General features: G+C 41.2%; 1 protein-coding gene and 1 long non-coding RNA gene across 11 annotated transcripts in view; one reads left to right on the plus strand and one right to left on the minus strand.

Moving 5' to 3' along the window:
* The window catches only part of nav2a (neuron navigator 2a), a 201,212-nt gene that overhangs the window by 141,596 nt on the left and 43,903 nt on the right, over positions 1-15,713 (plus strand). For 9 of the 10 annotated variants that reach the window (XM_058089756.2, XM_058089757.2, XM_058089753.2 and 6 more), the window contains 5 exons: positions 350-1,559; positions 4,675-4,784; positions 4,868-4,976; positions 6,419-6,823; positions 11,538-11,660. In XM_058089756.2, the coding sequence (XP_057945739.2) occupies positions 350-1,559; positions 4,675-4,784; positions 4,868-4,976; positions 6,419-6,823; positions 11,538-11,660 (1,957 nt within the window). Of the gene's footprint in view, positions 1-349; positions 1,560-4,674; positions 4,785-4,867; positions 4,977-6,418; positions 6,824-8,544; positions 10,402-11,537; positions 11,661-15,713 lie in introns of those variants that run through there. The other variant, XM_058089760.2, reaches the window with a different exon arrangement.
* LOC144901589 (uncharacterized) overlaps positions 1-15,713 on the minus strand; it is a 229,652-nt gene that overhangs the window by 59,194 nt on the left and 154,745 nt on the right. The gene's annotated exons all lie outside the window — the stretch shown is intronic.

The following is a 15,713-nucleotide window of genomic DNA, read 5'->3' on the forward strand; positions in this document are numbered from 1 at the left end:
CTGCTTCCAGTGGGATGCCAACTATTAACGACTTGACCCACTTTTATGATTGCTAACTGCTAGCATGGCTAATTGGGCACTTTAAAGCACTTGAAGCTGCACTTTGTTGTTTTTTTAAACAGTTTGTGATGGGAGCCTCTCATTGTTAGTGCAGCGGGGGGTTTAACAATGTTAGTGGCTTGCTCAAAGGAAAATAATGACATTTTTGCTACACCAGCTGAGGGCACCTCCAGGCCATATAAGGTTTGACTGTAGTTTCTTCGTCCTGACTTACTACCGAATGCTGATCCTGCTCATTTCTACTTTTCTGTTTTACTAACGAGTACCATGTTTGTGTTTACTGATGCAGATTCCTCAGAGGGCATGACCTCACAGCCTTTGCTGATGACGAATGAGAATGCGGTGTCGACTGCAGTCACCATCAGCTCCTCCACCAGTATCCCTGCCACTACCTCTGCCCTGATACTGACCACATCTTCCTCGTCCTCTTCTCCGTCCTCCACAGCCATCCCCCACCCCAACAGCAACAGCAAGCCTTGGAAGAGCAAGTCGATGAGCTCCAAACACACCTCCCAAGCCCCGACCTCCAATAGCAGCCCCACGTCAGCCATGCAATCAACAAAACAGGAGACCTCCTGTAAGGCTGCTTTGGGATCGGAAGCGCCTCCTAAGGCTGTCACGCAAAAGTCAATGCTGGAGAAGCTTAAGCTCTTTAACAGCAAAGGAAGCTCTAAATCCTCCTCCTCGTCCAATGGAATGGGTGCACAGAATGACAATGTGGCACCCAGCATGCAGGTAGAGAGAGCCGAGACGGGCTCAAACACTGACCCTCTTGAAGAAGATGATGGCAACATCCGCCCGGGAATGAATGGAACCACTAATGGAGCTGCTCCCACAGCAGGTAGTCATGTCGCCACGACTGCCAGTAGCCCCAAAATTGCCTTGAGAGGCATCGCCCAGCGGACGTTCAGCAGAGCTCTGACAGCCAAAAAGAGCTCCGTCAAAGGCCCTGAGAAAGACAAGGAGAGGGGGAAGGAGAAAGAAAAAGGGAAGGAAGTGGGAAAACGTCTGTCCATGCAGGACAGGACAGAACTCAGGGGAGAGGAGCCTAAGGAGGAAATGTCTCCACCTGTTGGTGGAGACATGGACAGCTCAAACAAAAAGACCTCGAAAATTGCCAGCTTCATTCCCAAAGGGGGAAAAACGGCCAAAAAGGACAATTCCACCCCTGCACACAGTGGAATACCAAAGCCAGGAGGCAAAATCCCACTTGGGGGTAAAGCCTCTTCAGTGGGGACAAAGGAGGCCGGGGAGAGACCACGAAGCATGAAGCTAGCTGGAGGTCTGGCCATGCACCGAGGTCCTTCAGAAAAGGACAGCAAACACTCCAGCACTACCTCCAGCCTGCATCCCACAGAGGGAAGGACCGGCTCCGCCACTGTGGCCGGAGGAGGCAATACACAGAGCACAGCCAGCAACACTGTCAGCGTGCAGCTACCTCAGAACCAACAGCACCACAGCCACCCCAACATGGCCACCGTCGCACCTTTCATGTACAGGTGAGCCCACATACTCGATGTTGAATTATACACTAACTGGATGACATTCCTGAGGAATCTGGTCACATTCCTTGCCATAGTTTGGAATACTACACACACACTATTAGGAGGTGTTTCTTCTACTGTGGCTCATTCATCAGACTCAATAAGGGAACTAAAACTCTATAAAGGCCTCGAGACAATGATGGCTCACTTCCTGTTTGCAAAGGATTTGCATATTCAAATATTATTGATTGCTGTGTATACTACTGTGTAGTGTCAATTCCGATACTGGCATAGTCCATGTGGTGCATTTACTTTTTTGTTCCACACATACAGTGTACAGTAAAGTCTCGTTATATCGATATTCTCGGGAGTCGGGAAAAATACCGATATAACCGGACTATCCATGTATCCGATCCTGCGCCGAACTGCATTAAAAATGGGCAATAATGCACTCGACATTGTTCTATAGTATAATGTCGAGCAGCTTAAATCAATCTTTGCTTAAGGATTTCAATACCAAAAAAGAACACGGCGAACGGCTGCTTCCAGTCAACTTTATTTTTCACACTTCCACCACCAGAGCACAGCACACACACCGATTCCCGCACTTCCTGGTTCACAGGTCATGCTCAACCCGCCCCACATAGCTGGCCAAACACATGCCTGCAACAGAAGAACCAACTGCGTTCGTGGTTTCTCTTGTGTGTATAGATTCTATACAGGCATGTGTTTGGCCAGCTATGTGGGGCGGGTTGAGCATGACCTGTGAACCAGGAAGTGCGGGAATCGGTGTGTGTGCTCCGCTCTGGTGGTGGAAGTGTGAAAAATAAAGTTGACTGGAAGCAGCCGTTCGCCGTGTTCTTTTTTGGTATTGAAATCCTTAAGCAAAGATTGATTTAAGCTGCTTTTGTATCGATATAAGCAGACCAAATTGGCTGGCGGGAGATGAAAAGGGCATCCTAGTAACCGGATTATCATAATAACCGGGTATCGTACTAACAGAACTAATTATATCATAAAAGACTAGAAATTTGCCGGGAAATGAAAATAGTATCGTAATAAGTAGTAATTTGTTATAACCGATATCAATATAACAATTAGTATTTAATTATTAGTTAATTATTATTAAAGTATTAGTATTTATTGTAATTAGTACAAAAAGTATTATATTGATGTATATGATGTAGGTGTTTTAATTGTGTTCGTTGGCGATGCGCAAGTCAGCGTGTAAATATCAAGCTTATTCACCGTATATAAATACTTTCTCAAGGAGAGAAATCCAATGGTTTTCCATAAATAAACAACCAGGTTATTTCGATTATCAGCACAAAATGGCAATTTTTTGATGATTTGCAGGGTTGTGGGAATGCTGGATTGCGAGAACCAAGCGGGGATAGGTTCCTGCTCAATTAATGGGTTTATTAATTGTTTGAGTCAAGTCATTTTATCCAGCTGGTTATGTGTTTCTTCTCACTTCCTGTGCTTTAGCAATGTGCCTTTTGACATCTTTTCTTACTGGAAAGACTGCGTGGAAACATGTTCATATACCATCTCTCTGTGAAATCATATATATATATGTATATTAGGGTGCATCAAAAAACACAATTATTGAATTTTGATATGGCTGGGTACTAAAAGTGTTCCAATATATGTAGAAACAACACATACAAAATATTTTTCCAATACATGATTATTTAGGGGTGCCACCATACATCTGTTTTTGTGGAATAAAGTTGTGAACAGTTCAATGGTGGCCATGGAGATTTGAGGTCAGCAAAGACTGCAGCTCTAAGAACTCTAAGGTGATCTTTATGTTTTTGTTTGTATTCATACTCCTATTACATATTACTAGCAACTTTGCGGTTTTGTCTTTGTAATTTGAATGATTTGTAGTCATATTTATAGGTATTTAGTGCTCATTGCCTCTACTGTAGCTAACATTAGCTAGCTACAGTTTGCTAATGACAGTTAGCTAATAGCTGAGCAAGTAAAACATCAACAGTAATATAGAGTAGACAGTATTGCTGATGCTTCATATTTATGTTGGTATTTATACTCCTATTACATATTACTAGTAAATTTGTGGTTTTGTCTTTGTAATTTGAATGATTTGTAGTCATATTTATAAGTATTTAGTGCTCATTGCCTCTACTCTAGCTAACATTAGCTAGCTACAGTTTGCTAATGACAGTTAGCTAATAGCTGAGCAAGCATAACATCAATAACAGTAATATAGAGTAGACAGTATTACTGATGCTTCATATTTATGTTGGTATTTATACTCCTATTACATATTACTAGTAAATTTGTGGTTTTGTCTTTGTAATTTGAATGATTTGTAGTCATATTTATAGGTATTTAGTGCTCATTGCCTCTACTGTAGCTAACATTAGCTAGCTACAGTTTGCTAATGACAGTTAGCTAATAGCTGAGCAAGCATAACATCAACAACAGTAATATAGAGTAGACAGTATTACTGATGCCTCATATTTATTGAGAGTAGTACTGTAGTCCTACATAATCTGATATACACTTGTCCAATTATTATTATTTTAGGCACTGTGCAGCACAACCCACCAGCTCTCCTAAGATGCTGCCCTCTGGTCTTTGGTCTGGGCCCCCTTTGATAACCCTATAGAAAATGATGCTGTATAGAAGGTCATTGTATTCAACATTTCCAGGTCAACTTTTTGGCAATTGGACTAGAAATTGCACTTTTTCAGAAATGTTACAAAGGTTTATGTGTGAGGTGGCACACCTAAATCTCAATGGATTTCCTCAAAACTCAAAAGACATTTTATGTTCATTAGGAAAAAAATGGAATGCCAGTCAAATTGATATTATGAATTTAAAAATTCCCATTCAAATTTAATGCACCCTAATATATATATAATATATATAGAGCCAGTGCTGCCAGCGAAAGTAAAAGGTGTGATGCATCTCTCCGAGAAGGCATTTTGGACTAAGCTGCTCATATTGGCCCCCGGTCACAAGACGGGAAACACAGCAGATTTAATTCCTAATCAGTTTTAGCCCTCTTTTGTGAAATATCAGCTTTCCACTAAATGCACGGTAATTCAGGATCAGTTCTTTTCCTTCCTTTGATTATTCATACAATCTATCCCTGTAGATCTCAAACTGAGTGTGAAGGAGTTGTGAGCAGCGAATCCAGCTCAGGAGGCAGAAGTGGGGATGTTACTTTCAGCAAGACCAACCAGCCCTCGACTGAGGACCTTTCAGGTCGGTGGCCTCTTTCACAACAGCGGAGTTGTGTCTTCTTATCATGGAGTATGTACAATATATGTTGTTGTTCTTGTGCTCAGGTGAAGACCCGGAGACAAGGCGGTTGCGGACTGTTAAAAACATTGCAGATCTGCGCCAGAACCTGGAGGAAACCATGTCCAGTCTGCGAGGAACTCAGGTCACACACAGGTAACTGCAGTGTGCTCCCTCGGTGCTTGTTTATACAGTAAAGTACTCATGTTATTTACCATGATGTGTTGAATATGCTGGGTTGTTTCAAGTGAATCACGGCAAAGGCAGGCTAAGTGGGGAACTGATTTGAGGCAATGACTGAGCGGCTATATGGTAAGCAGACCCTGTCTGTCGAGGTTTACAGGTATTAGCTCTTCTTTTTGTGATGTTCTTCTGAGGCAGTCTTTGACTTTGATCACAGGGCATGTCTTTCATGCCGGCTTTCATTCAGGTTTAGCTCTAATCTGGTTTCCTGTCACAGACTCTCGACCTCTGCTCTGGCCTCGCGTCTCCGTGTTGACGCAGCTGTCTGGATTTTAGTTTAGTACTGTTTTTCTAGAATTTAAGAATTTTAACGTTGGGCTCTTACGTAATCATGAGTCGAGAAAAACGTAATTGATATTTGAGTAAAAAATGTAGTAAGGTTGCTGTTGTGTTTGTTATATGAACTCAAAGATTAATTAATTGAATTAATATCATTGGTTTAGTTAGAGGGGCGGTCTAGTGGTTAGCGTGCAGACCTCACAGCTAGGAGACCAGAGTTCAATTCCACCCTCGGCCATCTCTGTATGGAGTTTGCATGTTCTCCCCGTGCATGCGTGGGTTATGGTATGGATGTGAGTGTGAATGGTTTTTTGTCTAAATGTGCCCTGTGATTGGCTGGCCAACAGTCCAGGGTGTACCCCACCTCTCGCCCAAAGACAGCTGGGATAGGCTCCAGCACCCCCGCGACCCTCGTGAGGAAAAAAAGCGGTAGAAAATGAATGAATGAATGAATGGTTTAGTTAGAATGTGGGAGGAAGCCGGAGTACCTGGAGTTAACACAGATTTTTTGCATCTTCTGACTGTGTGGCCAATATTCTTACCACTAGGTCACCGTACGGTAACCACAAAGTTATACGATGCAAAATAAAAAATGACAAATTACATTAAATGAGGGTTGTGCAATATCTGTACAGTGAGGGAGGGAGTCAGCGTTCAGAAGCTGGACTGCTGTGGAGACAAAGGTTGCCCTCTTCCTTTGTGTTTGCCAGCATGGGCATCTAAACCCACATAGGTGTCAAACCTACTCATGTGAGGGGTCATGTCGGCTCCTTTGAGCAGTGCAGGTTATTTGCTGGTCACAATACACAGAAAAAGTGTTCTACAAGGTCTGGTGATGCTGAATAAGCGTGTCTGGTCCTTAAGATTAACGTGAGATAAACGAGAATGTTAACAGAGTCAATGAAAGGGTGTTATAAAGTTTTTTGTTCACTCCGGATGCTGCTTTTCTTCTCTTCTCCCTCCAAAAGCTGTCAAATATGGCGTGCATGTACCAATATTCTGGCAGGGAACCAGAGAAAGGAAATAGCATTTTTACATTTTTCATTCATTTTCTCCCACTGTGTTTTTGTCCTCAGCACCTTGGAGACCACTTTTGATGGCAGCGTCACTACAGATATCAGCAGTGGCAACAACAACAGCGGGGGTGGACGAAGCATCCTCAGTCTTACTGCTACCCGGCCCTCCTTGTCATCATGGAGATTGGGCCAGTCCAGCCCTCGTCTTCAAGCGGGGGATGCCCCCTCCGTGGGGAATGGTTATGCGGGCCGGGTGGCAGGCAGCCAAGCAGGTCGCTACTTGTACCCGGGGCACCTCAGAAGACAGCTGGCAGGCAGGAGTGGAGGCCTCTGTAGCGTGGAGCTTGGAGACAGACCCGGGGAGGATGTGGAACTTGATGGGTTAGCCATGGAGGTCACTGGCTACATGAGTGATGGAGATGTTCTGAGCAAGAATGCTGCACGCACGGATGATGTCGCCAGTGGGTGAGTGGATGCGGACTATGCAGGGCATGTTTTTAGCTGAAAGGATTGCTCAGGAAATGGAGTTGACAATGTGTACTTATACAACTTACCAGAAGAGGGCAGTAGTATACTATTCTCATTCATACTGGCTGTGTTCAGATCCAGACCCATTCTTTATTTTTATTTTTATTTTTATTTTTATTTTTATTTTTATTTTTATTTTTATTTTTATTTTTATTTTTATTTTTATTTTTATTTTTATTTTTATTTTTATTTTTATTTTTATTTTTATTTTTATTTTTATTTTTATTTTTATTTTTATTTTTATTTTTATGTAATTAATTATTTATTTTATCAATTTATAGTACCTTCACATAAAAATCCAAGATGATAATGTACAGTGCATGTCATAAATGCAGCAGTGATTCTACAATTCCAAATATTTATAGCAATTGCTAGCACTAGTTTGCCACGCCCCCTGCCCCTAGCAGCTATACCCATTTATTAGCGGTGTGCCCATATATACGTACAGTGCATCCGGAAAGTATTCACAGCGCTTCACTTTTTCCACATTTTGTCATGTTACAGCCTCATTCCAAATTGTATTAATTTAATCTCTTACCTCAAAATTCTACACAAAATACTCCATTATGACAATGTGAAAAAGTTTTTTTTTTACTTTTTTTGAATTTATTAAAAATAGAAAACTAAGAAATCACATTTACATAAGTATTCACAGCCTTTGCCATGAAGCTGAAAATTGAGCTCAGGTGCATCTTTTTTCCACTGATCATCCTTGAGATCTTTCTACAGCTTAATTGGAGTCCACCTGCAGTAAATTCAGTTGATTGGACATGATTTGGAAATATAATAACTGTCTATATAAGGTCCCACAGTTGACTGTGCATGTCAGAGCACAAACACCAAGCATGAAGTCAAAAGAACTGTCTGTAGACCTGCGAGACAGGATTGTCTTGAGGCACAAATCTGGGGAAGGATACAGAAACATTTCTGCTGCTTTGAAGGTCCCAATGAGCACAGTGGCCTCCATTATTTGTAAATGGAAGACGTTTGGAACCACCAGGACTCTTCCTAGAGCTGGCCGGCCTTCTAAACTGAGCGATCGGGGAAGAAGGGCCTTAGTCAGGGAGGTGACCAAGGCCCCGATGGTCACTCTGTCAGAGCTCCAGCGTTCCTCTGTGGAGAGAGGAGAGCCTTCCAGAAGGACAACCATCTCTGCAGCAATCCACCAATCAGGCCTGTATGGTAGAGTGGCCAGACGAAAGCCATCAGACCAGAGAATTTTGTTTCTCATGGTCTGAGAGTCATTCAGGTGCTTTTTGGCAAATTCCAGACGGGCTGCCATGTTCCTTTTACTAAGGAGTGGCTTTCGCCTGGCCACTCTACCATACAGGCCTCAGACTCTAAATTGTCCATAAGGAGTGTGAATGATTGTTTGGTTATATGTACCCTGCCATTAACCAATCCAGAGTGTACACCAAAGTCGACTGGGATAGGCTTCAGCATACCCTAGTGAGGATAAGTGGAATAAGAAAAGGGATGGATGGATGCTGTCCTCCTCTACTAAAAACCCTTAATATCCTAGTGTCACCTCGATTGCAAGTCTGTGTTTGACATATGTCTATTGTGTGTATTCCATTATTTGCAGAACAAATTTGTTGCCTGGAAAATTGCCATTTTATGCAAATGAATCAGACTGGAGGCCATTTGTTGTGTTGGGGGTAGAAAGCCATGGAGTGTGTGTGTGTGTGTTTTAATCTACGTTTGTGTAAGTGTGCAGAGTGTGTGTTTGGTGGGTGGAGTTTCCCCGAGGCTTAAATATTTAAAAAAGACACAGACCGAGACCGCCCACCCATCTTTTACAGCCGTGAGGCCATTTAGCAGTTTGCAATTTTACAAGTGTGGCATCATCCACTAACTGGTTCTTCCACGTTGAGGTGGGGTGTTTACCCAAGAAGGTCACAACATATTGGCAGTGCATGTCCTCCTCAAAATACAGTACAGTTAACAGTATTATCTTATATGGTATCTGCCAATACAAGAAATGAAAGTCATCATCCTGTATATAATAATTGTGGTAAGCAGGTAAAAAAAAAAAAAAAACAACAACAAACCTCAGTGTACATTTTTGTCAGGCCTATTCTCAAATCAGCAAATCAATAAATAAGTTACGTATGTCTCCCCGATTTTTAACCATAAAGTCAGTTTAAGCGTGTTTACAGTACTGCTATGCTTGGTATTGATGAATTAACATAGTTATACAATGTCTAAACGAAATGCTAACAGTTAATGGTAGCTAAATATTGTATACCAGGGGTCTCAAACTCAATTTACCTGGGGGCCACTGGAGCTAGGGTCTGGGCAAGGCTGGGCCGCATCAGGTTTTCAAAAAAAAAAAAAACGCTTTTATTAAAAACAGAAAAATATACAAACTTTTTCAGTGCTTTGGTTCCGATTTTCTACAATAAAAGCTCTGATAAAACATTCCACTGTTCTCGAATATCTTAATTTTTTTTCTGCACAAAATAAGATGAAAAAAACTAAACACATCAAGAAAAAAGAAAATCAATCAATCAGTAATAAATAAATATAATAATAATAATAAAACGGCAAATAATAAAAACTTAAGAAACCACATATAGTTGGTGGGTAGACAAATTATTTTTTTCAGATTAAAATGAACAAAGCATTATTAGAGCCCTGTAGACATGACAAAACACGACTATAGTCACATTTATACTCTTTTTATTTACAACATATTGCGCAACTGCAGGGTCGTGAGACACATGCTAACTCGCAAACTAGAGAGCTAGCGACCTAAACGGTAGCCTTTAAGTTATTTCCTTACACTTAAATAGCCAAAAACTTACCACTTCCACACGGATAGGGAGGATAACTATTAACAGTTATTTAACCTTTAACATGAACATTAATCAAACGTAATAATTTTTTCTGGGTACATGATACCATACAGCATCCATATCAAACTTGCACGGGCCGCACTAATAGTAAACTTTCATATTAAGGCGGGGGCCTCAAACTAGTGTCCTGCGGGCCACATTTGGCCCACGGGCCGTGTGTTTGAGACCCCTGTTGTATACTCTCTAAATTGTACACTGCATACATATAGATGAGCAACAACCCCCTTTTCTCTTTTTTTCTTTGTGTTCTTTGATGAACACCCCCAAAACACCTTTTTAGCCCAAGGCTATGTTGCCTGATAAACTTCCCCGCCCTCCCCCGTCCATCTCAGCCCTTTTCCACCTTGAGCAGACAGCAAGAACCTCCTGCCAGGAGGGGAGAGCATGTGTAGCTGAGGAAAGAGGCTGCATACCAACACTCAGCTCAGGCTGCACATGGAAACACAGCCGTGCTGGCGTGTTCTCACATATGATATCTACATGATCCACTCTGCCCTCACCTGCTGATTTCATGCAAATGATGGCAGATATAGCGCAGGCTCAATACCGATAACCAGCACATCATTTGTTTTGGAGATTTCATCAGCGGTCTTCTACACTAACACTAACCTGGATGTGTTTATCTTGAATTGGACAAACCATGTTTGAGGCTGAAAGGTATGTAGCAATACAACTGTGTTGAATTGAAGTGTTTTGTTTTAACACAGCTGAGTCAGCACTGCCTGGCTACAGTTTCAGCCCATAAACTGTCTTGTTTAGGCATGTTTCTCCTGCAGTCGGTTACAGGTTAACCGGCAACTGATCCCTCAGTGTGTCCGTGCATGTGTCTGTCCTTGTGTAGTCCTGCACATGAAAACATTTTCATTCTCCCAGCGATGTATGCTGTCTTACATCGGATGCTATTTTTAATACTCGGAGGTCGTGTTTTTGTCAGCAGTGGAAAGCAATATAGATGGAAACAATGTTTGATTCCACGAACATTTGAACTAATTATGCAGTGAAATGGTATTCTTGTTCTGGTGGGAATGTAGAACATCTGACAACTTGGTTGTGGTTAAAGGACACGGAATTAGTTAATTGTGAAATTAACTTAAATCATTAATAAAACCAGAACATTGTTGTCTATTTTGGTCCAACAAAGGAAACACTGTGCTGTTGTGCATACTGTACTTATGGGGTCCACTCTTACTGAGATTCTACATTGAGATAAACCAGAAGGGTTATACCGTACGGGCTTATATTTCTACTCACTTAACTGTAAAAACAAAATCATCACGGCCCCACACAGAAAGCATTCAGCCATCCAACGGTCCAGCCTCAACTTAAATCAGCAAACATTTCATTGGGTTACACCTGAGGGAAATGTGTCAATATTTACTTCCATTAGGAGTCTCCTAAATGGGTCAATATTTGGGGGATTGGTCAGTGTTGTTTTAGTTGGAGTGGGAATGTTTGTGTAAGTGCTGCTAACGGTCACCATCTGAGTCCTACAACCAATAAATCAAATTCATTCTTCTTATGAAATGAATGCTCTGATTATGTACAGTAGCTCCGACTGTACTTACAGAGTATGATTTTTTTAGCCTTTCTGAAGGTGCATTGAAGCCATGGAAGCGGTTGAAATATTTCAGCTCTGTAACAGACCTCTGTTGTTTACTGCCGGCAACTTGAGAATTGAATATTCCCCTCACTGATAGTTTATAGTCATCACTGTCGTGGAAGTCAAATGGAACATACCTGTTGTCTTGAAACTTCATCATCACATGTCTGATGTGAGTTTGTGTGTTTTACAGCTATATGACTGATGGTGGTTTGGGTTTGTACACACGGCGCTTGAACCGGCTGCCAGACAACATCTCTGCTGTTCGAGAGACACTGCACCGGAACACATCGTCAGGACAGGGAGATGCTGACAGGTGAGTCTTCTCCAACATCCTAACGGACCGACTAGGTATTATATTATCTGACCAATACAGTAGATCAGTGTTTTTCAACCTTTTTTTACATTGGAAAAACCTTGTGGCACACCACTAACCAAAAATGTTACAAAATGTCACCACGACCTCACACGTGCATCAATAAGTCTATCGGAGGAACAAGGTTGGTGTTGCCACACGGACCAATATTACATTGCTCTGCCAGTCTTTACACCACAGACACTCCACAGTAGCCATGTTTTTACATCACCACTTTTTCTCTTTCCGAATGACCTTTCGGGAAACAATGGTATCCATAGAAAGGAATATTCCAATCTCTTGTCTACATGCGGCATGAAAATCAACCAGAATAGTCAATAGGGCATGCCCAGTAAAACGTAAACATCAACATCACGTGATACCGGCTTCCCCGAGTTTTTCTTTCACTTGTTGGAATAACTCCGTATTGCCAGTTTTTCATCTGTCCAGTCTTGAAATTTAGTTTGAATCAAAAACAAACTTTGCTTAGTCCAGTGCCGATTGCTGGCCTCCATTTTTAAAAGTGAAGAACGTCTGGATCTGCGTGTTACGTCATATCCGCACCCGGGATAAATTTAAACAGGAAAAGATCAAATTCAATCTTGCTAATATTTTATAATTAAACTCGGGACATGTTTTATATAGATATATATTTTCTTTTTTAATAAAACTGGACTTGTGAATAAAGTATAGAAGGGTTTAGATTCTGTTCCACAGATGGCGCTAATGCACACCAAAGCTGCTTGCCAACCGCCAATAAACAACAGAAGAAGAAAAACACCAGGAAGAAGAACGCAGTCTGACAACTTTCCGTTTGAGCGGGTACAAGATACCTCAATCGGATTGGTTAAAGGAATATTCCATCCCTGTTCAATTCTTTCCGTTTGAGCAAATAAACCAAATGCAATTGGAATATTTGGGTCCATATATTCATGGATATTGACATAATATTTGCAAATGATGATTAATAAATGTTAACTATAAAAAGTGATATTGAATAATTCCTCACGGCACACCTGACGGTTTCTCAAGGTACACTAGTGTGCCGCGGTACAGTGGTTGAAAATCACTGCAGTAGATCACCGCTTTTTAGAACAAATATAAAATACCAATGTGGAGTTTTGGGGTTTCACTGCAGTTCATTCATGCACACACATGAAACTAGATTAATGATAACACAAGATGTTTGCCCGACTTCACCCCACTTCCACCCATGTGGTGGACATGGCATCAAGAGGTTGTTCACCCTTCCCAGCTAGGGAGTATTTTAGGTCATTTATTCATTCATTCATTTTCTACTGCTTATCCTCATGAGGGTCGCGGGTGTGCTGGAGCCTATCCCAGCTGTCTTCAAACGAGAGGCGGGGTACACCCTGGACTGGTCGCCGGCCAATCACAGGGCACATATAGACAAACAACCATTCACACTCACTATTTTAGGTCATTAATCCTTCTAAAAGGAGTATTTTTCATCAAAAGGGACTTTTTAACTAGCAGATCAAATAAAATAAAAAAATCAGTGCAGTGTTCACTAGTTAAATGATTGAATCTTTTGTTTTACTCTATTCACAACAAAGTTGGGATGTCTGGCCTGGTTGCCTAGCAGCGTCATGTGATGTCTAGACTGTAAGAAGTCATCACCCTAGGTAATTGGTTCAACTTTAGGAGGTGCTACTGAGGGGTTTTGCTATTTTTGACCAGTGTCAGACCACTTTACACTTACATATATGCTAAGCTTGCTCCCATTTGCAAGACAATGATAAGAGACAAAATGTTATTAAGTTATTAATCATGGTGGAAAATATCTAGAGTGTGAGCTCTTCACAAATATGTGTTTCCAAGGATGGTGATGGGTTGGATGAATAAGATCTTTAATAAACAATAGGTAACAAGGTACAAAAAAGGTCACAGAGGGAGCGGTGCAGAGAGCACACAGTAGTAGGAAAATAGTAGGACACCAACAATAAAACTAACAAGGAGTTAGGGAGTGTCGCTAAATAGCGATAATCCCCGAGGAAGCAAGAGGACAATCAAAACTAAATAGTTAACACAGAAGATAGACGTGTGTGTAGGAATAAGTACCGCAGTAGGTCATCTCAGGAAGCGGAAGCAAATGACCAAACCGGCGTTTAGTCATATCTTGTCTAATAAAGCAGCAAGGAATACATGCACAAATCACAAGAATCAGAAACAATGAATTACAATGAATTACGCCATTGATTACTAGACTAGAGACAGGTGTGGGAAAAAGGTGGGAAAAGGGAATAAAAAAAAAATTAAACATGAAATTCAGCAAAATGGCTAACTAATCTATTCATCAATGAATCACACAATAATAATTGAAAATATTTTAATTTTGCCGGCCTTATTATTTTGCTATGTGCGTGCCGGTCTGTTTTCCTAATTTCTCGCCTTAGGGAACAACGGAGTGAGTCTCAGTCATACAGTCTCTGTATGAGCCTATCCCAGCTGTCTTCGGGTGAGAGGCAGGGTACACCCTGGGCACAGGGCACATATAGACAAACAACCATTCACACTCACATTCATACCTATGGACAATTTGGAGTCGCCAATTAACCTAGCATGTTTTTGGAATGTGGGAGGAAACCGGAGTACCCGGAGAAAACCCACGCATGCACGGGGAGAACATGCAAACTCCACACAGAGGGTGGAATTGAACCCTGGTCTCCTAGCTGCGAGGTCTGCGCGCTAACCACTAGAGCGCCGTGCCACCCCCAGAAGTGTAACATAATAGAAAATAAATTATCTGATAATATATTGTTTATATTTTTTCAATTTACTTTTCTTAAAGTTTCATCAAGTCTCGTTCTCGTAGACCCGATCTCCTGTATTATCTTGTGACACCCCTTATAGTAACATATTGAAGTGTTGCAAACTGCCTCTTCTATAAATCTTCAGGTGTGGCTAATTTCCTGTCTTTCAGACTTTTGACCTCTGCCCCCTGAGCTGCCCCTTGTATACACAGACACACACACCCACAATCTTTCACACTAAACTCCTCCAGCCCGTAGCTGAGCTGCAACAAAACCGTCTCACGGCTCACCTTTCATCTCTCCCCCAGCTTCTCTTCTCTTTCCATACATATTTTATCTAACTTGGCTGATAACAAGTTGGGAATTATGACATAAAAGTCAGACTCCTTCCTTTTAAACTCTTTGAGTGTGCACTTTCATGTTTCTGGTCTAATTGCTGGCTGGTGGTGAATAAACACATTACAAAGTGTCACCACTAGCATAGAAAGAAGGCGATGGAATGGAATGGAATGGAATGGAATGGCCTTTATTGTCATTATACAAGATGTACAACAATGATAGGAGAGCTTCTCCTTTCAGTGCAATAGTCAAGTTAAAAAAAAAGTACAAAAAGTAAAGTAAAAAAGACAGTTTAACAAGATATATACAGATATATACAAGATATCCAAGATATACACATAATATTGCACAGGAGCAGATATGTATTGCAGACATATTCATTCATTCTTTCTTTCTTTTTCTACCGCTTTTCCTCACGAGAGTCGCGGGGGGTGCTGGAGCCTATTGCAGATATATTAATTTTAGTGCAATGGGTCTCAGTGCAAATAATGACTGGTGTATACAGATGAGTAAAGGTCACATATGAGTGTATTGTATTGAGTTGTTAAATAAATAAATATGTTTCCGAGGTAGTAACAGAGGCAGTGTTGGAAATATTGAACATTTGCATTATGCTAATGACCTGGCTCGTTGTATGTCTGAGTTCAGCAGTTTGTTTTTGTATTGATGCACAGATGAGACTAATTTAGTAGACCATACAGTATGAAAAAAGTTTGGGCACCCCTGATCATTTTTAAGATTTTCCTTTATAAATCACTGGTTGTTGGGATATCAGTTAAATATATCATATAGCAGACAAACACACTGATAGATGAGAAATGGAATGAAGTTTATAGGATTTACAGAAACTGTGCAATAATTATTTTAATAAAAGTAGGCAAGCGCAAAATTTGGGCACCCC

The sequence above is a fragment of the Doryrhamphus excisus genome, linkage group LG13 (assembly GCF_037039965.1).
Source record: "Doryrhamphus excisus strain RoL-2023G ecotype Guam linkage group LG13, RoL_Dexc_Guam_v1.1, whole genome shotgun sequence".
In the NCBI taxonomy this organism is placed as follows: domain Eukaryota; kingdom Metazoa; phylum Chordata; class Actinopteri; order Syngnathiformes; family Syngnathidae; genus Doryrhamphus; species Doryrhamphus excisus.